This window comes from Taeniopygia guttata, chromosome 20, assembly GCF_048771995.1.
Source record: "Taeniopygia guttata chromosome 20, bTaeGut7.mat, whole genome shotgun sequence".
Taxonomy (NCBI): Eukaryota; Metazoa; Chordata; class Aves; order Passeriformes; family Estrildidae; genus Taeniopygia; species Taeniopygia guttata.
Genome location: NC_133045.1, coordinates 2,429,693 through 2,451,190, shown reverse-complemented (window position 1 = coordinate 2,451,190; position 21,498 = coordinate 2,429,693). Strand labels below are relative to the sequence as shown.

The 21,498-nt window shown below is 46.8% G+C and overlaps 1 protein-coding gene and 1 long non-coding RNA gene across 3 annotated transcripts in view; one reads left to right on the top strand and one right to left on the bottom strand.

The window, feature by feature from the left end:
• Window positions 1–3,454: 3,454 nt before the first annotated feature.
• LOC140680400 (uncharacterized) lies at window positions 3,455–5,136 on the bottom strand. Its single transcript, XR_012051629.1, has 2 exons — window positions 4,536–5,136; window positions 3,455–3,605 (listed from the first exon to the last, which is right to left on the bottom strand). It is a non-coding gene; the product is annotated as an uncharacterized lncRNA (long non-coding RNA).
• Window positions 5,137–5,179: 43 nt separating this feature from the next.
• The window catches only part of MMP24 (matrix metallopeptidase 24), a 44,785-nt gene continuing 28,466 nt past the window's right edge, over window positions 5,180–21,498 (top strand). The window contains exons 1-4 of one of the 2 annotated variants that reach the window (XM_002187101.7): window positions 5,180–5,346; window positions 7,727–7,875; window positions 13,775–13,891; window positions 15,861–16,165. In XM_002187101.7, coding sequence (XP_002187137.3) covers window positions 5,248–5,346; window positions 7,727–7,875; window positions 13,775–13,891; window positions 15,861–16,165 — 670 coding nt within the window. In that variant the 5' untranslated portion in view covers window positions 5,180–5,247. The remainder of the gene's footprint in view (window positions 5,347–7,726; window positions 7,876–13,774; window positions 13,892–15,860; window positions 16,166–21,498) is intronic. The other variant, XM_072917222.1, reaches the window with a different exon arrangement.

The window sequence follows — 21,498 nt, the reverse complement described above, 5'->3', positions numbered from 1 at the left end:
GCTCTCCTGCTCTGTGGCACAGGAGAGCCATCTGCCTCCTGACACCTCCTACCCCTGTCTGTCCCTTTCTCAAGTTGGCACCGCCCATGCCAAAGGGAGCCCTAACCTCACTTACTGTCCACCTGCGCCCCCTTATCCCAGTTTTTCTCCCTTTTCTGTGTTCTATGGGCCAAGATGGTGCTGACCTTGTGAGAGGTCCTGGTCAGCTGGAAGGCTCGTGTCCACGTCAATCCTTTCTCATCCTTTTCTGAGGAGGAGGACAGTGCCGATGACCCCCCAGGCCCTACCACCAGCCTGGGAGAGGTTGGGCACGAGTCAGGAGAGAGGCTGTCAGGGATGGCAATCTGGAGATGGCTGAGAAGCTACTGAGAAGCTTGTGGCTCCAGTTATTCTCTGGAGAGGAAGGAAACCCAAATGGGAGCAAGTGAAATATTCTGAACTAAACTGCAAAACAGTCAAAGATTATGGCAGGAAGTCACCCTACTTTAAAAATGTTCTTGAAGTGACTCTTCCGGGCCATATCCTCATCCCACATGATATCAAAGATATCATGTCAGTCTTGCTGTCCCCCATGGAAATCCTGTTATGGGAGTCTTTGTGGAGGAAGCAGTTGAAGCCTTTACTATCCAAACATAAGACCAAGGATGAGAAAGCCTCATTGATGTTGGAGGAATTATGTGGAGAAAGTGATTTTGATAAGCCCAAAGACCAGGCCAAGTGTTGGGAAGGATAGATAAATATGATTGTCTAGCAGAAGAACCACAATAGTACAGCCAGGATGAATACAATCCCCCCTACTGGTTGGACAATGCCCTTACCTACAGAGGGGTCCAAAAGTCAGATGGACTGTTCTATCTCACCCCTTAGAATGTATGGTTCATCTCACACCTGTAACCCTCCCCTGAAGCATCAAATGCCTGTGACCCCATTGGCCCAAGTCTTGTTCCAGCCCACCTTGAAGCCCCCCTGATAAGGGGTCTCCGAGGGGCCAGACGCTCTCTTGGAACTTCCTCCTTCCTCTTGGATCCCCCCCCCTTGGAGTCCCTGCTCTTCCCTTTGTCTCTCCCCTCCCCTATCACCTAAGGCCCTGCCACGTGCTGTGTCTGGCAGCTCGAGGCAGGACCTTTCACCATCCCAAATAAACCTTATCTTCTAAGAGCAACCAACAGAGATCTCTCGTCTGTATCCACCCAAACCGTCCTGGAGCCTCCAACGTCTTTACATCCAAGGATCTCCCTATACTTGTTCTGAAGGACATTAAAGCTGCTGCTTGCACTGCTCTGCTCCAAACACCTGATGGCTCCCTATCCCAACAAAACATTTCTGACATCTGCCAAGGCACTGAAAAAACTTTTATTAAGTTTATCAACAAGCTTAAGGATGCACTGGAGAAGCAGATCGACAACCCTCAGACCAGGAAGGAGTTTCTCAAGAAGTTGGCAGTGGTGAACACCAACACTGAGTCTGAGAAGGTTATTAGAGCACTCCCCCTGGAACCTGAGCTCACCATCTCACAGATGGTGGAGGCATGTATGAAGCTCAGCTCCATCAAGCACACAGTCGCCCTGTCCATGAATAGGGGTTTGTGGGAAGCCATGGCTGCTCAGAACAACATCATGTGTTTCAATTGCTGCCAAGTGGGGCAAGTGCAGGCACAGTGTCCATTCCCTTTCCCTAGGCCAAACAGAATACGCCATCAACGCTACCAGCATCTGTCAGGAAGTGGCTGGCAGAGCACGACACAACCCCACACAATGACAGGACATGGCAGGTCGTTCTGCCCTCGGGAAGGCAATGGTTTTGGCAGCTCTTATCGTGCCACTGCTGACCATCGTGCTCGTGCAGGACTGCAGAGCCAGCACTGATCATACTCCTTGACGTGCTGGGTAACTGGCCAGAGCACAGCATATGCACCTCTGATGGGGACCACATGGCTGTCCTTGCCCTGGCTGTGAGTTTCTGCAACTGGCCTTTGCTCAACCCAAGCTCACCTCTCCATCAGGTCTCCATCCTCCCTCTACCATGGTGTCTCCCTGCCTCTCCTTGCTGGGGTGAAACCTGGCCTAGGGGCAGCTTCAGGGCCACCAGGCCACCTTCCCCTGCATCTCCCCTGGTTTCTCCTTCCCATGCTTGGGCCCTACCACATGGACACCTTGGCTCTGAGCGCTGTCTTGGGCTGCTCTGTCCTTTGCAGGCAACTGTGGTGATGTGGAAGATCCTCCAGATGCCCTGTGTGCCACATGTAATGACCGTGTATTTCCCCTGCCTCTTTGTGCATCTGCTCTTCCAAGTGCTCTTCAGCACTCTGGATATGCCAGAGGAGGTCGATACCTTCTGGGAGGGATGCCAGCAGCAACACGGCCTTGCCACCAACCCTAGCAGGTGCTCCATGCCAGTCCTCCTGTCCCTGCCATGTGCCCAGGGCAGGAGCCAGTGCTCCCAGCGTGACCTGGGCTTTTCTCTGCACACAGCTTTGCAGAGCAGACCCTGAAGGCCCTGCTCTGCCGACTGCACTATGAGGATATGGTGGTGGCAATGGAAGACAAGGGTGGCTGGGACACACTGCTGTGTGCTGACACCCACCACTGTGCTGTGGGCGTGCTGGCCAGGTGAGATCCCCTGCTCCCCAACTGCCCCTGGCATTTGTGTCCTTGCCGCCCTCTTGCAGCCGTGCCCTTGGGCAGCAGCACGCGGCAAGGGCCCGGCCCTTTTCGTTCTTCTTTAGGATATAAAGATAATGCTCTAATACCTAGACTCTCAGGAGCTTTCTTTGGTGCCCAGTGTCCGCAGGACACAGGAGAAGAGGGGAAAGCGGGTCCTTGTGCTCAGCAAGCTGCCCAGAATTGCAGTGGGGAAGGGAAAATGGCCAGAAGCCCCTTGGCCTTTGGTGCTTTGATGCTGAAGCCTTTGTGCTGGCAACAGGGCGGCTGGGCAGGAGCTGGAGCTGCAGAGATCCCTGCCAGACTGGAGCCTGGAGATGGCCACAAGCTGTCCTGCCCAGCCAGGCAACGCCGTCTGTGTCCTCCTGCCTGTGTTTGGCTGCTGCATTGCTGAGGGCTCTGAGGTGCCTCTCGGTCCGGCTCCTCTGGAGCTCCGTCAGGGCTGTGCTGCTGCCGGGCAGGTTGGCAGGGCTGGGGGAGACCCTGAGGGGAGGACGGGCGGTGGGAGGCCGTGAAGGGATGAGGTGCTGCGGCAGCCCTGACGGCACAAAGCCGTGGGAAGGCACGAGGGCCATGTGGGAGGGAGTGGGTGACAGGAGCTCCAAGGGGACAGGAGGCCCCTGAGGGGCTGACCTGGTGGGAAGCCTTGAGGAATTGGGTGTCAGGGCATTAGATGAGGGGAGAAAGGGTGCTTGTGCTGAGGATCAGACAGGACAGAGTGGTGCCGTGAGGAGTCCCTGCACAGCACACTCGTTTCTTGCTGAGAAGAAATGAGTTTAACTCACACCCCCAGATATGTTTAACTAGACTCTATAATTCTATCATTTTGAAAACAAAGATCAGTTCAGCCTTGTAGTCCATTGGGGTCACAGTAAGGATTCTCAGAAGGGTCTGATAGCTCCATGTCAGCTGGCAGACTGTGTTGTTGAGAGCACAGGGTTGTTCCTGCAGAGAAATGCAATGAAATTCACAGAGCAGAACTGCAGGAGCTCAGTGAGAGTGGGAGGAAGTTCTCTACCCAAAGTCCTGGCATGTGGGAATCCAGGGCTTCCCTCTGGCTGCCCTGGCAGGTCTGGGACCCTGGCAGGGGTCAGGAACCCCCCTGGACAGAGCCCCAGAGACACTGTCTCTGATCTCTGTCCATGGAAAAGTTTTCAATCTTACAGGATGAATTACAAGCTCTGAGTGTTTGATATAAGTAATAATTAAGTGTGACACGGGTGCAAAAGTAAAATTTTAGGATTCTAGATTAGGGGTTCAAAGGGGACAAGATGGAGGAATTGGGTGTGTTTGTCCTTTTTCTCTTTCTTCATGCCGTCCATGTTTCACTGTAGTGTTGGCATTTTTCTGTTGGTTTAGGCTGGGGACACACTGTCCAACGTAGGTGACAGATATTGGCACGTTATTGTAAATCCAGCACAGGTAGTTTCTGGTATTTAATGTTTGTACCATCCCACTGAGGGCAGAGCCCCACACGCTGCCCTGCAGGACAGAGCTGCGGCAGGGCAGCAGAACATGTTAGAGATAAACAGAATAAACAACCTTGAAACCAGCACAGACGAATTATGGCTTCTTCTTTGGCAACGGGGCAGAAAGACAGAGACTTTCTACAATCTCGGAATCATCAATACCCAAAGATTCCGACACTGGCAGGGGGTGATGGTCAGAGAGGCTAGAGGAATGGAGTGCTGCCTGCCTCCATCCTCACAGCCCCTCTGGTTACACAGTAGACCCCAAATGGAACGTGGGCTTGTCATTCCTATTCCACGACAGGGCATGAAAAAAAGAAAACTCAGAACAGAACCGAGAGTGATCTTGCTGAGCTGAAGCAGCAAAGGGAAGATCTTCTGGCTGCTGGTACTTTCCAGTGCTCACCTGGCTGAGAAGAGACTCCAAGGTGTCAAGCTGCTCAGGAGTAGAATTGGCTACCTGCAGTGAGCAATTCTTTCCCTGCAAGCCGACCAAATTGCTGGGGAACAGGAGGGAGCTATGATTTGGCCTAGCAGGAGAGAAGGGCTCCTGTAGCCTGTGAGAGACGGGGCTGGTTGTGCAGGTGGGTAGTCCTGATGTGCTGGAAGTGTCCTGGGAAATGGAGTGCATTTGGAAGGAGAGAGACTGGTGAAGTTCGGGGCTGAGCTTGAACCGCTGCCCGCTACATCTGGTACACAGCAGTTCGGCTGGGAAGGCCTCCCACAATCTAGAGCTAGTAAATACCTGCACGGCACAGCCCTCGTTCCCTGGAGAATGTCCCTGCTAACTGCCCCTCCAGCTGTCCTGCTGTCGGCTACCCGCAGCTGGCATCACATTCTCTTCGGAGAACAGCCTTTCTTAAGAAAATTTTGCATATTCCACGCTCTGCAACACGCCGGCCGGTCACGGCGACGCGCGGCCGCACTCCCCGCGGGGCAGCCCCGGGCCGACCGGCAGAGGAAGCACCAGATTCCCTGCCCGCCTTCCCTTTCCCTTTCCTCTTTCCCCGTCCCCCTTCCCTCTTCTCCTTCCGGGCAGCCGCGCAGCCGCAGCCGCGGCGCCGGGGCCGGAGCGCTGCGAGCCCGCCGGTGCGGACCGGGCCGGGCCCCGCGGGGCCATGGCGCGCTGCCCGCGCCGGGCGCTGGGCGCGGCGGGGCCGCTGCTGCCGCTGCTCTGCGCGCTGCTCCGCGCCGCCGCCGACACCAGCACCGGCCGGGTAGGTCGGCGAGCGGGGCCGGGCGAGGCCGCGGCTTCCACCGGGGCCGCGGTGTGCGCTCGGTGTCTCGGGGTGGGCCGGAAAGCTGGGCGGTCAGCGGTTCCTTCGCCTCCTCCGCTAGAAGCCTTCCATCATCTCCCGCAGGGCCGGGCTGAGCTCGGGTGTGCGGGCACAGCTCCTTCGGCCACGCCTCGGCAGGTTGACCGGCCGGAGAAGCGGCCGTTCTTCTGCTGTGTGATCGTAAGCTCCAGTGTCCGGGAGCAGCTCTCAGGGTGTCCGGGTGGCCATGGTGTGGTGCCCCGTTCTCGCTGCCGCCTCAGAGTGCGGCCGGGAGGGAAGGGGCTGCGCGAGGGCAGCCCTGCTCCGAGCTGCTTTGGTTACTGTGCTCTGCTCTCGCTGCTCGAGGGCAGCGAATGTTGGTTATAATGGAGTGTCCCAGCGTTGTTGTGCTTGTCAGAGGCCAAGGCAGGGGTAGCAAATGGTCTTGGAACAGTTTTGCAGCTTGGCTTTGTCTGAAGCCATTGGTGATGTCCGTGTTTAATAGCACTGTGTGTGTCCGTGGTGCATTTTGGCATGCCCAGTTCATGCACTCGTGTTGCTTCTCTACCTGGCCTGGAGCACTCCCTCCGGCTCTGGTGCGCCTAACACGAGACCATTAAGGAGCTGCTGGTGCAAGGCCAGAGGAGGCCACGGATCTGAGAGCTGGAGCTCTGCTGCTCTGAGCCAGGCTGGGAGAGCTGAGGGTGCTCACCTGGAGAAGGCTCCAAGGAAAGGCCCCTTCCAGTGCCCAAAGGGGCTCCAAGAGAGCTGGAGAGGGACTTTGGACAAGGGTCTGGAGGGATGGGACACAGGGACTGGTTTCCTACTACCAGCAGGCAGGGTTAGATGGGATATTGGGAAAAAACGTGAGGGTGAGAGGTCCTGGCAGAGGTGCTTAGAGCAGCTGTGGCTGCCCCTGGATCCTCAGAAGTGTCCAAGGCCAGGCTGGACAGGACTTGGAGCAACCGATGAGACCATAATGGAAGATGCCCCTGCCTGTAGCAGGGGAGTTGAATGAGATGGGCTTCTAGCTCTTCTATGATTCTTTCTCCTGCTTTGGAAGCAGGGCCCTTCCCTCTCCCTAATGGCTTTGGCATCTTCTTGTTGCCACAAAGAAACAGGGATTGTTCTCCCACTTTTTCTTCTCCTGACTAGAGCCCCTTTCCTGCTGCTGTGTTATGTTAAGGAAGAGCAAGTATCTTCCCTCCCCCTTCCCTGAGTGATCATGCTGTCAGTGGGAGAACAGGTCATGCAGATGATTTATCAGTGCTTATGTGGTGAAGACTGTCCTGTGGGTCAGATCGATTGGGGAAAAGCTTATAGGATATATGCTAGTCTCATAATAATGCTGATCTAAGAATCAACCAGAAGAATGAAGCACTAAGTGTATATGAAAAGTTATGGGGGAAAGTTTATGAGAACAAATTTTTATTCTATTACTACTGTTATTATTATTGTTGTTGTTGTTATTGTTACTTAATATTCTGGTTTCTGCTCATGTCAAAGTGAGGGAGGGGAAGAGAGGAGAGGAAAAAAATCCTGGATAATTATATGTTTTTGAAAATGCTGTCCTTAGCATTTTGACAAGTTTGATATGCAGTTTTATCTAAGACTGCATTTTAGGGTGAAGGCAGGGAAAAGGGACAGAAATCCTTGAGGAGAGTTGGCTATTTTTTCTGTTCTGACAGTTTGCTGGTATTAGGTATTAGTTGAGGAATCACCCACCTAATCAGGGTCTTCAAACTTTTGGAATGCAGTTTATTTATGTGTATTTTAGGTCTTTTTGGGGTTTTGTTGGTTTTGTTTGTTTGTTTTGGTACATTTGTTTTTTTTTTTTTTTTTTAAGAATTACTCCTGTGCTCATTGCAAGTGCAAAGGTGAACTTGTGTTTTCAGGGATTTCTCAGGATTTTTAAGCTGTTTTCTTGGAATGATGGTCAAGAGACAGCAATAGGTAGTGGGCTCTTGGGAGCTTGCTGCTGTGGGGACTGAGGAGTCTCATGATGGCAAGAGGACAGGGTGCACAGGAAGTCCCTGGAACAAGAACAAAGCTTCTTGGGCATTTCTGGTGCTCCAAAGACTTAAGTCTGCCCCAGTTGCTCAGTACAGATGATGTTCATTTTTAAGTGGCAGGTCTGCCTTGTCCTGTCACAACAGGTGATATTAAGCTGGGTCTTCAGCCCTTCCTAGGAATCATCTGATATTACCAAACCTAACCAAAAAAAGAGAGATGGCTGAATTTTTTTTGGCTAGTTTGACACTTTTTCTTTTGAGGAAATATTCTGAACTGTTATGTTGAAAACTTACTGTGGCATCTTACCATCTGTTTCTTTCTTTTTCAGGGTTGGTTAAAAACTTATGGCTACTTACTTCCATCTGACAGCCAAATGTCTCCCTTGCAGTCAGGAAAAGCTGTGCAGTCTGCAGTTGCCACTATGCAACAGTTTTATGGAATCCCAGTAACAGGAGTTTTGGACCAGACAACTATTGAGTAAGATTAATATAGGCTACTTTTGTCTTTCTATTTCTTAATGCATTGTCATATTTCAGTATGAAATATGTATTTCATACTGACAGTATTTTTTGTGAGTGTGAGGAGAAGCTCATTTTACTGTTGTTCTTTGAGCACAGATCCCCATTTCTGGTGCACAGTCAAAGTGTGAATGCTGTGAGCTTCTGGAAGTGGAGCACATCAAGGGTTTAATTTACTTCCATCTCTCTCTGAATTTAGGTTAAAATTTTGGCTCCAGAAATTACTTCTAATCTATTTCCTAATTAATTGGATTTGTTTATCTCCACAGATGGTATTTGTGGAGATCCATAGTTAGAACTGAAGTGAGTTACTGTAGTCAAAGGTACTTACCTGCCCATAGTTGCTATTTGTTGGACATTAGATGTTCTCTGCTGTATGTTGGCCATGTGTTGTTGTTTGTGATCAGGGTTTTGATAGCTCAGAAGCATTAGTGTAAATCACCAGGGCAGGAAGGACTTTGTTTTTTCATCTTCTCTTCAATGTGGGCTCCAAAGGGTGATGTGGAAGTGGCTCCTTGTCTGGTTGCCGGGGTGTCGTGTAGTGGCTGGATCCATCTGCTGTTGGTTTGGGGTGCATCTGCTGACTAAAGCAAAATGCAGAGGAAGTCTTCCCAAGGCTTTCTGGGGAAAAAAGCATATCATGGTGAGCAAAAAGAGAAAGCCCAGTGGAACTTGCTTGGGCCCTCCCTAGTTGTCCCTTGCCGTTGCTACATTAGCAGGCCCTTTCAGAGCATGTTATGCCTTCATCTCTCCTCATAGGGCACACTGCTGGCAAAAGGGACATGGTAGCCCAAAAGAAAGGCCCATAAAGTAACCAAATAATGTAAAGAACAAAGGTTTTATGCCTTCTGGACTGTAAGAAGAGGGAGAAACAGAAGAAATTAGTGAATTGGACAGGAGGGGATTATCCTGGTTGGGACTACCTCTCCAGTGAATGTAACATTCCCTCCTTTAGCTCACAGGTAGCCCCTTGTTCTCCATTGAGGGACAGAGAAAATCCTGTATGCTTTTCAAATGACTTGAAAATGAAGTGCTTTTTAAAGGTGAGGATTTTCCATCTGAGATCTCTTTGCCATTAATAACATGGTTTGTAGGTGAATGTTGAAGCAGAGCTATCGAGCAATGCTCTGTGTGTGCAGTTGGTGTGTAGAAGCTTGGATTTGGGATGCTGATGATTTGGAAAGGGATGGGGAAAGAAGGGGCTGTGATATTGGGGTGCTAGTTGGGAAAGTTAAGGAGCTGCTTATGCTGCCTTGCGGGTGACAGGAGGGGCGCAAACTGCGAGAGGGAATCCCTGCTTTAGTAAGTAAACTTTTTCTGACAGAAAGAAAGGTGTTGCCCACATTATACTGAGTTTGTGTTTATGGGCAGGGCTTGATCAATGCATGAACATGCAAAGGTTGATGAGTGAAAAACACAGATGATTCCCTCTTTTGAAACTCAAATCTTGAAAACTTGAGACCTTGGCTCCAGCCAAACACTGGTGTGCTTGGGAGGCATGTTGAGTTGCTCTGCCTCCATCTGTCCTGAGTCAGTGGGTCCATATGTTGTATGTCAGGGTGGAATTTGCCTAGAATTTGCATGAATGGAAAAAGAGGTCCAGATTGCTGTTAACAGTGAGCCTGTCCTTTGAGCTGGAGGGGCATCTGCCTGGGCTATGTTGGGCTGTCACTTCCTCAGACCTGGTTTTGGAAGCTGGGCAGAAGGAAGAGAGCTGGCAAGGCAGGCTGCCTCCAAGGGCTCTGAATTACTCAAGCATTTACTAAGCCATTGTTTCAGTCTGTGTTAGGAGTTCTGAGATTGCAATTTGGATTTTTTCTGTCACTTCCATCAGTGTCATAAGTTCTGTCTTTAAAGTGACTTTAAGAATCAGAGTTATTTACACTTACTGTGGAAGCCTAAAGTTTCTCATTGCCTTTCCCACATGCCCTCAACTCTGGAGCTTTTTTTTTTCCTCCAAAATTGGTACCCAAGCATGTGGAAACTGCCATGCAGGTGCTGCTAGTGGGAGATGGAAAGAAGCACCACCACTGGTGATGCTTTTTGGTACCTAAAAGGAAGTTTGGGTGAGGGTCCATGGAGAACACATAAAACAGCCTGCTCAGACCCTGCAACTGATGATGCCTCAGCAAATTTTTTGTCTGCCTGCAGCTGGTGGGCTGAACTGTGGTTTTGTGAGCGGCTGGGCAAGGATATAATCCTGGAGCATGCTGGAGAGAAGACGCACTAGTACTGAACAAAAATGGTGATTTGTCTTTGTCATAGTCAATCACATGGCCTTGGAAGGGACCAAGAAATAATCTTACTTGTGTTGGAAGCATCTTGTGCTTTGTCTTGAGCCTGTTGTGCAGCTCTGTAACCTTGGGGTGCACCACAGCTGTTGAAACATACCATTCCCACCAGCTGAAAAGGAGGGCATTGAGAGTGACAGCTCCCTCTCTTTAGGAGAGTCTTGTGAAAGGCTTGGAGCCTGAGCTGGGGAGAGCAGCTGCATCTGGATAAGAACTGGATGTCACTGCTTTTGGAAATTGCTTGTTTCCTGATGCCAAGCAGCTGGAGGAATGCAATAGTCTGTGCCTCAAGGGTGCCAAGTATAAATTTTGATGATCCAGTGTTACTGGTGTTCCCATTTAAAAAACTAAGGAGAGGGGAATCAACCATAAGTATCTGAATCTTGCTTACGGTAATTGTCTTTTGTTGTTTCTGATGTGATGATTTCCCCTGGAACATAGAGTGCACTATCCAAACTGCTCAGTAGAGAATGACTATCATAAAGCTTAGCTACAGATGATTAACAGCAGCAAGCTATAGCTTTGTGGATATTTTGCCACAGACCTGCCCTGCTGAGTGGAGGAGAGATGGCTGGATTTGTACCATGTGATTAGACCAGGGCCCATATGTCTGGGAATTAAGCTGAATCAGGGATCTGATCCAGATAAACATTCTCAGCTTGACATTAGCTCAGGCTGATGACAGCTTGGGTACTGCTGAATTCCAACCAGGTAGCTGAGCTCTGTTCCTTCACTTCAGACAGGCAGTATCTGAGCTGTGGAACAAACTGTGGTAGAATATGAGGGTTCAGACAGGCCTAAGTGAAATGGGGTCTTTATATAGTTTAAATACTATATAATGAGGAGTTAGGGGCCATGGGCAGCATGAGTCTCAGCAGCTCTATCTTGGAGTCTTTGGCTCAAGAAATCTTTGAAAGCCCCAGGGGTCGGTATTGCAGCTTCCTCTGGAACGGCCCCATATCCCTGTGCCTGTACCTGGGGCTGGCAGAGGGGCAGGGAATTTGGCTGTTGGAGGGAATTCACTTTCTGTGGTGTCTCTGTGCAGTTCTGGCTTTGATAATAGAGGGCTGAGCTGTGTGGGGGTGAATTCATGTGGCCAGTTGGGCATGGGGCGGGTGTTGGGAACTTGGCAAGGTGTTCTTACAGGAAACAGATGATGAGATGTGAGGTTCTGCTGGTGTGTCAGCACTGCCCTGGACAGCCCCAGTGACTTCTCTACACATGCAGGCTGGTTTGGTAGTACTGCTCTGTTAATTCTTTGTCTTCCAGATGACACTAGTAAGGATAAAACAGAAGGTCATTTTCTGACTATAGTCACGGTCTGGTGACAGTAATGTTCAGACTACCGGAGTTCCCATGAAGCTCAAGAGGTGAAAACCTGATTCAGACTATGGCTTGTGTAAGGTTATGATGAAAACACTGTATCATAACATATGAGTGGAACTAAAAAAAAAACCCTGAAAACTCAGGATATATTTAGGAGCATACAGGTGACAGTAAGCTTGAGGTGTCTTTAGGAAAGTGCTAGAAGCAATGCAAAAGAGCACACATAAAGGACACTTAGAAAAACACAGAGTGTTCAGGTTGAATTTATATTTCTAAAAGTAAATCTTAGATGTACTGCTTTTCTTTGAAGGTGGCAGCAGTTGTGTGGGCAAGAAAGATCCAATTTCCACAGGTTGCCTGGATTTCTGAAAGATGTAGAGTGCTGATAAATGTGAAGTGATGTAAGTGGGGAAGATCTGTGCTGGCTTTATATACACAGCTTGGGTTCTTGTCAGGTACAGTGCAATGTGTATAACAGCTCTCATTTGCTCTGTTCTTGGTGGGGAGATGATGACAGATGATTGCACTGAAATTTATAAGCAACCAAAATTACACAGAAGTGGAATCAGGAAAGGGCTGCGTGGCTGCCTGAAGAGAGAGCAGATGTGTGTGTTCTGAAAGAATTTTCTGGTGAGGTACAGTGTCTGTGTGTCTGGTTGGTTTTCATTTAAAAGGTGTCCTGACAAAAAGTCTTATAAACCTTCTACTTGTGGTGGGAGACTCTCTCTTCCTGAAGGTCTGGAGTTAGTATTTCTTAGTGAATAAGAGGTGCATTGTTTAGGCACAAGTGTGGACTACTTGCCATTGGCTGGCTGAAGTTGATGGAGGAATGTTTGTATTTGGAGGCCAAAAGTTGTCCCCTGGGTAGCCAAGAAACCTTACTGAGGAGGGGGGAGAGATTTGGTGTCCTGTGGGAAATGGGCAAGCACTGGCTAGAATGCTTTTCAGTGGTATGTCCTGCAAAGTGTTCTTAAGGGCTTTGTGTCACTTGCCTTTGCCATCAGACTGAGTGGATCAAATGCATGAAATGCCTGAAGAAGTCCAGTGGCTGAGGCAATGCCAATCTGCTTAGGGGGAGGCTGTGGCCAGAGGTTGCTTGCATTATTCCTGGGCTCTGCTCTCCTGTCCTGGGATGCACTGCACAGTCTTAAAGGCTGTGACTGGGGACCTGTGGGGTGTAGTACCTGTAGTTCAGTTCCTCAGTCTCTGCCCTTGTCTCCTTCCCCAGCTGCCACATACAGTGAGGGGCAGATTTGTTCCTCCACAAGCCACTTCCAGCTTCTGTGGAGTGTGCCCACACAAGCAAGTGTAATTTGAGGAACAGTCTATTTATCCTTGATTGTGTCTGAGAATCATTGAAGGAGTGTCTTGAGTGCCTCTACTCCAACCCTCTGCTAAAACAGGGATGTCTAGAGCAGGCTGCCCAGGACCATTTCCAGTTGGGTTTTGAATATCTTCAAGGATGGAGGTTCTGCCACTTCTCTGGGCAACCTCTGCAAGTGTTTGACCACCCCAAGCTGCTGTAAGAAAGAAACAAAAGATCAGTGAAGGCTGGAGGTAAAGGAGGTAGGGAAGGAGAGTGGACTTCTGTGATAATACTGCCTGGATCCCTGTGCAAGGGACAGCATCCTTTGCTCTTCCAGTTCACTTGGCAATAGAGACTAGAGTTTCCTACATCATGAGTGACATCAAGAGTCAGGGGTTATGGGGAGAACCTAATGGAATTTAGTGTGTGTGACCCAGAGACTGGAGGGATCTGTTCTGGTCATTCCAGGTGAAAACCTTACTTATTATCTGGGAGGGTTGTGTTTGCACTTGTTCAGTTCTATCTAGTGAGATATGAACTGGATTTTTTTTCAGTGGCTCAGGACCACTTTACCAAAGGGAGAGTGGATCCAGTAGGTGGTAGGTGAGTTTGATCCCAGAGCACAGCCACCTGTAGTTTTGATTTGGGTCTCTCGTGGCATTATCATCATTAAGCTCTTGTCAAGCATAGGGACTATCTGACCTGGACTCTGTGTTTCCACAAGGAAAAATGAAGTGGATTTGGTGTATGGATTGCCAGCAGAGGTGGGTAGCACAGCCCTGTGCAGAGGATAAACTTGACAAAGGGAGGACTGAACCCTTCTTTGTGTCAGCACTGGCCATCTCTCAGAGGTCTTCCAGTCACCCCCTGAGTTCTTTGGAAGCTCTTTTCCAAACTCTTAGTGTAGCTTGTTGTTTTTTTCCCTTTACTTGCAGGTGGATGAAGAAGCCTCGATGTGGAGTTCCGGATCATCCCCACCTACGTCGCAGCCGGAGGAAAAAGCGGTATGCACTCACTGGCCAGAAGTGGAGACAGAGGCACATCACCTACAGGTACAGCCTCCTCCCTCCCCCTTTTTGATGGGGAGAAAATGGTCTGTACTTGTTTGGCATGCAGAATTTATAAGTACTTTTAAATTGAAACTGGATCCTCCCTGTAATGTCTAGTCTGGGCTTTTGTTCTCAGAATGCAGTGGAGTAGAATACTGTAAGAGCACTGGAGTACTGAAGAGTATGTTATCAATTAGAAAATAAATTATCAGTAAAAGCACCTGAATTGCAGCCATTAGTTGTGTAATTTTGGCAGAAAAATCTTAGTAAAAGGCCCTTTTTGTTCTGTTAGAAATGTAAGGCTCTAGCCTTTAGATCATGTGTCACCTTTAACAAACCATTAAAGCAGAAGGAACGTCACTGTTTGGGGACGAGATGCTTCCTCCTTCTACTGATTTGCAACATTTATTTTTGCACAGCTTTTACTTTTTCTCCTCCAATAGAGCTCTTGCTTTTATACAGACTTAGGCCAGCTGGGGTGAGCTGCAGGTGTCAAGGGAGTGTTGCAGAGGGGCAATTGTTTCCCAGAGGTATTCTGAGTCAGGCTGTGAGGTTTTGGAAGGCAGTTGCTGAAAGATGGTCAGTGGAGATTTCTGGCAATAGGAATGTCACTTCAAATTAAAATTAACCCACCTTCTAGTTGAAATTGCAGCCTTTTAAATTTTTTGGAGGGGGAAGGGAGATTGCAAAGGAGTGAAAATTAGATATGAAGTAATTAAGGAGAAGATCTGGGTAAGACTAAGACAGAAGGAAGGTCTGTGGTGAAGAGGTAGAATGTGAGTGACCAGCATGGGAAAAGTACCAGAATGTGTAGGAAAGGACATGATGGTGTGAAGGGAAAGAGGATGAGGGACTGGGGCCCTCTGTCTCTTCTGTCAAGAATTCTGAGAAAGTAGGAGGATGCTTCAAGTTACAGTGACAAGCTGCAGAGACTGGGAGGAAGGACTGGTTCTGGGGACTAGTTCAAATCTTCCACCAATAATTGTTTTAACTCAGATTGTAAAGGGACATCTTCTGTCCCAAATGCAAAGGTCTGAGAATCAGATCCTTCTAACATTTTTCTGGACCCTAGGGGAAAGTGGTATAGAATCATATAAATAAAATAAGTCTTAAGCATATACATAAGCAAGAAAAGCAGCTTGGCAGATGGCTGCATTACTCTCCTTGTCAAACTAGTAGTTGTTTAGCTTTCCAATTTCAGTATTTGCAATGTGCATTCAAGTGATGGATGTCTTGATTCACCACTGAATGTGTTACATTCAGTGTGTTTATATTAAATTGAGCCAGCTTCATTAAAGACTGAAAATTGTTCCCATGACATAGATACTTTATATTCCCCAAGTGAAGTTTAATACATCATGAAGCTGTTATATACACGCACAAAACATCTCATAAATACCATTTTTAACGTAAGGTTTAGAATTATGGGACATGTATGTGCAGTAAAATGCCCCTTACTCTCACCACATCTTTAGCTGTCATGGACTGGGCTGCACAGAACTGGCAGATCATCACTCTTATGAGCTCTAGAATATTTAAAGTAGTTTGGAGAATGAAGCAGGTCATATAAGTAAGGTTGTATAGTTTACTGGAAGTTTGCTTCTCAAAATGAATTTTAGTGGTCCGTTTTTCTCATGTAGTAGATTCCATCTTAGCATAACTTCAGACAAAACCTGAAGTAATTTATATTTTAAAAAAAAGTTACTCAGCTGTCTACACCCAGATTTGAAAGGTTTTTAGGAAGTGATCCAAAATGAACCAAAGCATTATGAAGATTCTTGTTAATAAATGTAGAATTCAGATCAGGGCGGTAGTTCTGTTGGTAACTTTCTTTGTAACAGCAAAACTTTGCATGCAGAGAGTAGTGTCTTCAAAAAACTTCCCTTTGGAAGTTGAAACTGTGTGGTTATGTATTGATAAGTCTCAAATGTATTCTGCAAATTGAAACATCCCTTCTTTCTCATTCTAACAGTGTACACAACTACACCCCCAAGGTTGGCGAGATTGATACAAGGAGAGCCATTCGTCAGGCCTTCGATGTTTGGCAGAGAGTGACACCACTTACCTTTGAAGAGGTCCCTTACCATGAAATTAAAAATGACAGAAAGGAGGCAGATATTATGATCTTTTTTGCTTCTGGTTTCCATGGAGACAGTTCCCCTTTTGATGGAGAAGGTGGATTCCTGGCTCATGCTTACTTTCCTGGACCGGGAATTGGAGGAGACACTCACTTTGACTCAGATGAGCCATGGACCCTGGGAAATTCTAATCATGATGGTAAGAGTGCAGGCCATCTTTCCCAGCAAGGATAACTGGGATGCAGACACACTGACAGGCTTTCATAGAAAGTATTTGATTGGTGGAGCTTTCACCTCAGTACACTGGTTCAGATGGCTTCTAAATATGTATTCTATCTTAAATGGGAAAACAATAGTATTAATTTGTTTGTGGCTGTGCATGGTGTGAATTTTAGGAGTGAACAGAAGAGTGTGTCTGCTGGCTTCTTACATCTCTCAAGATTTGGACCTTAATTGCTACAAAAACCACAAGTCTGGGAGGGAAAAGATGAATAAAAGTATGTTGAAATTGTATCAAATGGAGTACTTTCCAAAGGCAATTAAAGTTAGTTGTAAAGGTGAATAGAAAGTTGAGAGTGAAGACATTTGAATTGCCAATTTGTTTTGATCCATATTTGTTTTCTAACACTCTGGAATTCCTTATCCTATCAGAGTTTGAGGCTGTCTGATTAGTTAGGGGTGACTGATGATTGGGACAACTCTTTTCATCTTATCAAGCATGAAGAGTTTTTGCATCTTTCTAGCTTTGTCTTACTCTCTAAAGGCAATGAGCTCTTCCTGTTCTATTTTCAAACCTTTGATTGAGGATAGTGATGCCTTGTAAAAAGTTTAGGCTGATAATCAGAATTTCACAGTGGCCTCACAGAATATGTCTCCAGTTTCCACATCCTAGTGGTTTGGGAAGAGAGAGGTGTCTTTAAATCTTTAGGAATTCAAAATCATGTTTTGATATTTTGATAAGGACTGAAAGTTTACTTGGACTGTAAATATGTCTTGATTTTTAAATTGTATAAAAGCAGTAGTGTAGTGCCCATGATGCCTAAGGACATATGCAGGGGTGATGTCTTTCTGTAGACCAAACAGTGTTGTTTTAAAAGAAGAAAAGCTTCCAGGCACACAAGCCACCTTCAGGTCTGGCTTAAAGGTGACAGCTTGCTTTCAGACTGGAGTGCAAATGGGGGAAATCCCTCAGAGTTGTGAGTAGGTATCAGATCATCTTTGACAGGAAATGGAGCTGTCAGGTTCAGCAAGGGAATGCTAATTTGTAGGAAAGCAGAAATCATACTTGTCTTTGTAGGGAAAGAGAAGTAATTCTTCCTGGCATGTGCAAATGACTAGAGGAGGTGTAGGCTGAGAAAAGGAGGTGAGGTGTGGAGAGGGGAAGAGTGTGGAGACTGTGGGAGATTATAATGTGACTGAGAAGGAGTGTTGTGCTGTCTTGAAATGTTAGGAATTTTTATTCCTAGGTTTGTGGCTGGAGGGCTCCCTCCAGATCGGGGGTGACAGACAGACAGAGTGAGTGGTTATCTTGTGAGAGCTGCAGCAGCAAGGTGTGTTTGTGTGTGTCAGTGCTCTGTGCCACTTCAGTCTGGTCTCAGTAGTTATTTGAGCTCAGCTATGGGAGTGTGATAGGCCTGTGTATTGGATATGACTTCCCAGGAAAGTTCATGTATGAGACCTGGGAGTGCTGGTGTCTGGGGTAGAAGGTCCTTCCAGGAAGGTGGAAGGGAAGGTTTTGACAAGTTGTACTTGCTTTCTTCTCTTCTCATTCTCTGCACAAAATGCTTCATTCTGAGATAAGCTTAGCAAGGTTGGGAGCCAGCTTAAAGACTGGCAGGGATGGCTCTGCAGAAAATATTCCATCCTTTGCTAGGATGTTCCACCACAGGTGGTCACTTCTTCGAGGATTTTTTAAAATGCAGTTTTTAGGATGGTGTTTGAATGCAATGCATACAATGATTGAGTGTCTCTCTTTTTATAAAAGCTATTTTTATGTTGTTCTTATCCATGTGGCTCTTTCAAAGACATTATGTATTTCTCTGCTGTACTGAGTGACTGTCATGAGTCACACTGAAAGTTCATTAATTGTATTTGAGGGGCTGGTGTGCTCTTTGTGTAAGAATTGTTAGAAGAATTGAGATTTCCTTTTCAGAGGATGTCACCTGTGCATTTGCTTTCAGATTACTGTGCTGCATAGACTGGGCTGCATAGTCTCTTTTAAAAAAGTCACCAGTGAGGATGTTGGGAATGATGGTGTTGTATTTGACCCTTCCATCTGGAGGAAGTGTTGGTGGTAGAAGGGGAATTTGGTGATTTGAGGGTGGCAGGGGTAAGGCTGTAGTCAGAGCACTATAGATGTGTTGTGTGAGGAATTTGGTTTTGCCTGCATCCTTATCTTTGGTGTGCAATTGTGAAGGTGTCCTGCTTCCTCACTGGATGATCCAGGCCTCTTTAGGGAGGGGTTTCCTTCTGTTTTACTGTTCCTTGTCACTGGAGCACTCACTAGCTTCAGGTTCTCACCTCTGATGTGTTCCATTTGAAATGCTTTCAGCAGGGCTTTGAAGAGTTTCTTCTTGGTCAGAGGTTTCCTGCTCAGTTCACTGCCAATTTTCATTGAAAATAAAGTATTAGAGGGAACAATATAATCTGTTTAACAAGAAGTGTTTCTTTAAACATATTCTTGCTTGTCATTAAGACAATGTACGTTGTGGCAACAGGGTTAATCAGTCTGGAGTTGAAGAAGCCTCAGTGAAAGAATGAAAAAGCCCTAGCAGTAAATCATTAGCAAAGCTCTCATTTATTCACATGCAAAGGAGGAACTGGTTTGGCCATTCAGTGTCTGTTCAATGATTATAAGAGTCTTGAAATAAGATTGAAGTAACAATAGTATCTTTTCATCAACTCATAGAATACCACAGTGTAAAATGTTCCATTCCACCACAGTGTAAAATGTTCCATTCCTGACAAGAATGTGTATTAGTTGAAGGGAAAAGTTGAGCCCTCTACCTTGGAGCTCTCTTAGCCTTGCAATTGTGAAGGTAAATCTCCTGTCAAGAGAGCAGAATGCTGAAACTGATGCCATAGATCCTTAGAACATTTTGCTGACCTCTCACCCATATAGTTTTATTACAGTTATTCCAATCTGAATCCTTGTTTTTGTGTGTCTGCATATATTACACTGTATTGTGGCACCTGCAGAGGTCCAGTCTGTGTTTGGAAGCAGCTGTCACCCCACAGAAGACATGCTTTGCAGTCTTCACTAGCAGTACAAATTATATGGATAAAAGTGGAATGTTTCATATGTAATTTCATCCACTCAGGAAAAAATAAGAATGATTTGAGCAGATCTTTTTATGCAGACAGCCATCTCCAATTTGTGTATGGAGAATGTGGTGTATCCTGTTGGTGAAAGCTTCTGTCTTGTAAAGAAGCCTTGTGGTAATCCACTGGGTTATTGACAACTTTATCATCCCAGCCAGGATATAGTTAGTTGGGATTTATATACTCATTATCTTTTTGCATTGTTATTATTATACTGATTTTGCCCTTGTGGACAGCATGACCACTACCATGTCCCTTAAAATTATTGGTGTAATCGTAAAAGTTGTGAGCTATTGGTTGTCTTCTTGAGCCCTTGGTAATAGGAGCACATGCACCAGCCCTTCTATTTTCTTCTGCTGTGAAGAATGACCCCTGAATAGGCTTTCAAAGTGAATGTGAAGTTTCCTTCCTCCTAGATATTAGTTACAGTTCCACTCAGGCATTCAGTTTCTTTAGCTGAGTAAAACTGTACTTTCAATTTATGGTTGCTGATTTATCTTCATAATTGTACTGCCTTCTCTGGCATTTTCATAAGCAAGTTCTGGAAGATTAATTTAGGTAATCTTATTATGAAGATGGGCAAAACCAGGTGTAGGAGATTAAACTCCTGGAGCAGCTCCTGGGATCATGGGATGCAGAATATTCATTTGTTTTTCGGTAATGGTGTTGATGAGAGCAGCTGGAAGCATGAAGCAGAACGTTGGAATTTGTAGGAACCAAGGGAAATCAGAGAAATGATGCAGCAAACTAGATGCAACTGAAAAAGAGAGGGTGCATTTAGAGATAAATCATCAACACAACCACACATGAGGAACAGCTGGCAGGGTCACAGTGGTGGGGACTGACCTTGTGTTTTTCCTGGAAGGTGCTCTTCAATAGGAATGAAAGCAGCTGTTGGCTGCTTAGCTGGTCCCAGGCTTGTTAGACATTGGTGCCTGGCACATGGAGACAGGTGAAGCTGTGTTTGTGTCGGAATCTGTGGGTATTGGTGATTCCGAGATTGTAGAAAGTCTCTGTCTTTCTGGCCCGCCTCCAAAGAAGAAGCCATAATTCATCTGTGCTGGTTTCAAGGTTGTTTATTCTGTTTATCTCTAACATGTTCTGCTGCCCTGCCGCAGCTCTGTCCTGCAGGGCAGCGTGTGGGGCTCTGCCCCCAGTGGGATGTTACAAACATTAAATACCAGAAACTACGTGTACTATATTTACAATCATGTACCAATATCTATCATCTACATTAAACAGCGTGTCCCCAGCCTAAACCAATGGAAAAATGCCAACACCACGGTGAAACATGGAGGGCATGAAGAAGGAGGAAAAGGACAAGTCACACCCAATTCCTCCATTTTGTCCCCTCTGAACCCCTAATCTAGAAACCTAAAATTTTACTTTTGCACCCGTGTCACACTTAATTATTACTTATATCAAACACTCAGAGCTTGTAATTCATCCTGTAAGATTGAAAACTCTTCTCCATGGACAGAGATCACAGACAGTGTCTCTGGGGGCTCTGTCCAGGGGGGTTCCTGACCCCTGCCAGGGTCCCAGACCTGCCAGGGCAGCCAGAGGGAAGCCCTGGATTCCCACATGTTTGGAGTCCCTGTCTTTCAGCAGGACTGGGGTATAGCTGCTCCCTGGCCACAGGGCCCCTCGGAGCTGCTCAGGCACAGCACGTCTCAGCGCAGGCTCAGTGTCCCAACTGCTGGTTTTATCAGAAGGAACACCAGACTTTCCTGTCCTTTCTTGAAGTTTTGGGTATTTTTTATTTGAAATGTGCTGTAGAAACAGCCAAGCAGGCTTTGAACTGCCCACCTCAAGACTCAACAACACTGAGGCATTGCTCAGGCAGCAAAAGCCTGAAAGGGGGTGCTTGAAGCCCTGGACAGACTTGGGAGTGCTGGGATCTCTCTCTCTTGGCTCCTAACTTGGCTCAAGCATACAGGTGATGCAGGAAATACATTATTAACTGGCCAAATACTTACTAGTCTTTATATGGAAATAATAATTATAGATGTATATAACTCCAAAGACAAGCTGAAAAGAAATCCTGAGTGACTGAAAGTTTGTTCTGTCAGTTTAAATATCCACATGACACATAACAGCTCTTACACACCTCTGACATCTCAAACATGATTTTAATCCTGGTTAATTACAGAAAGTAAATTTTTATCTCCCATTTAACATTACAAGTAGTATTAACATTAATCTCAGGCA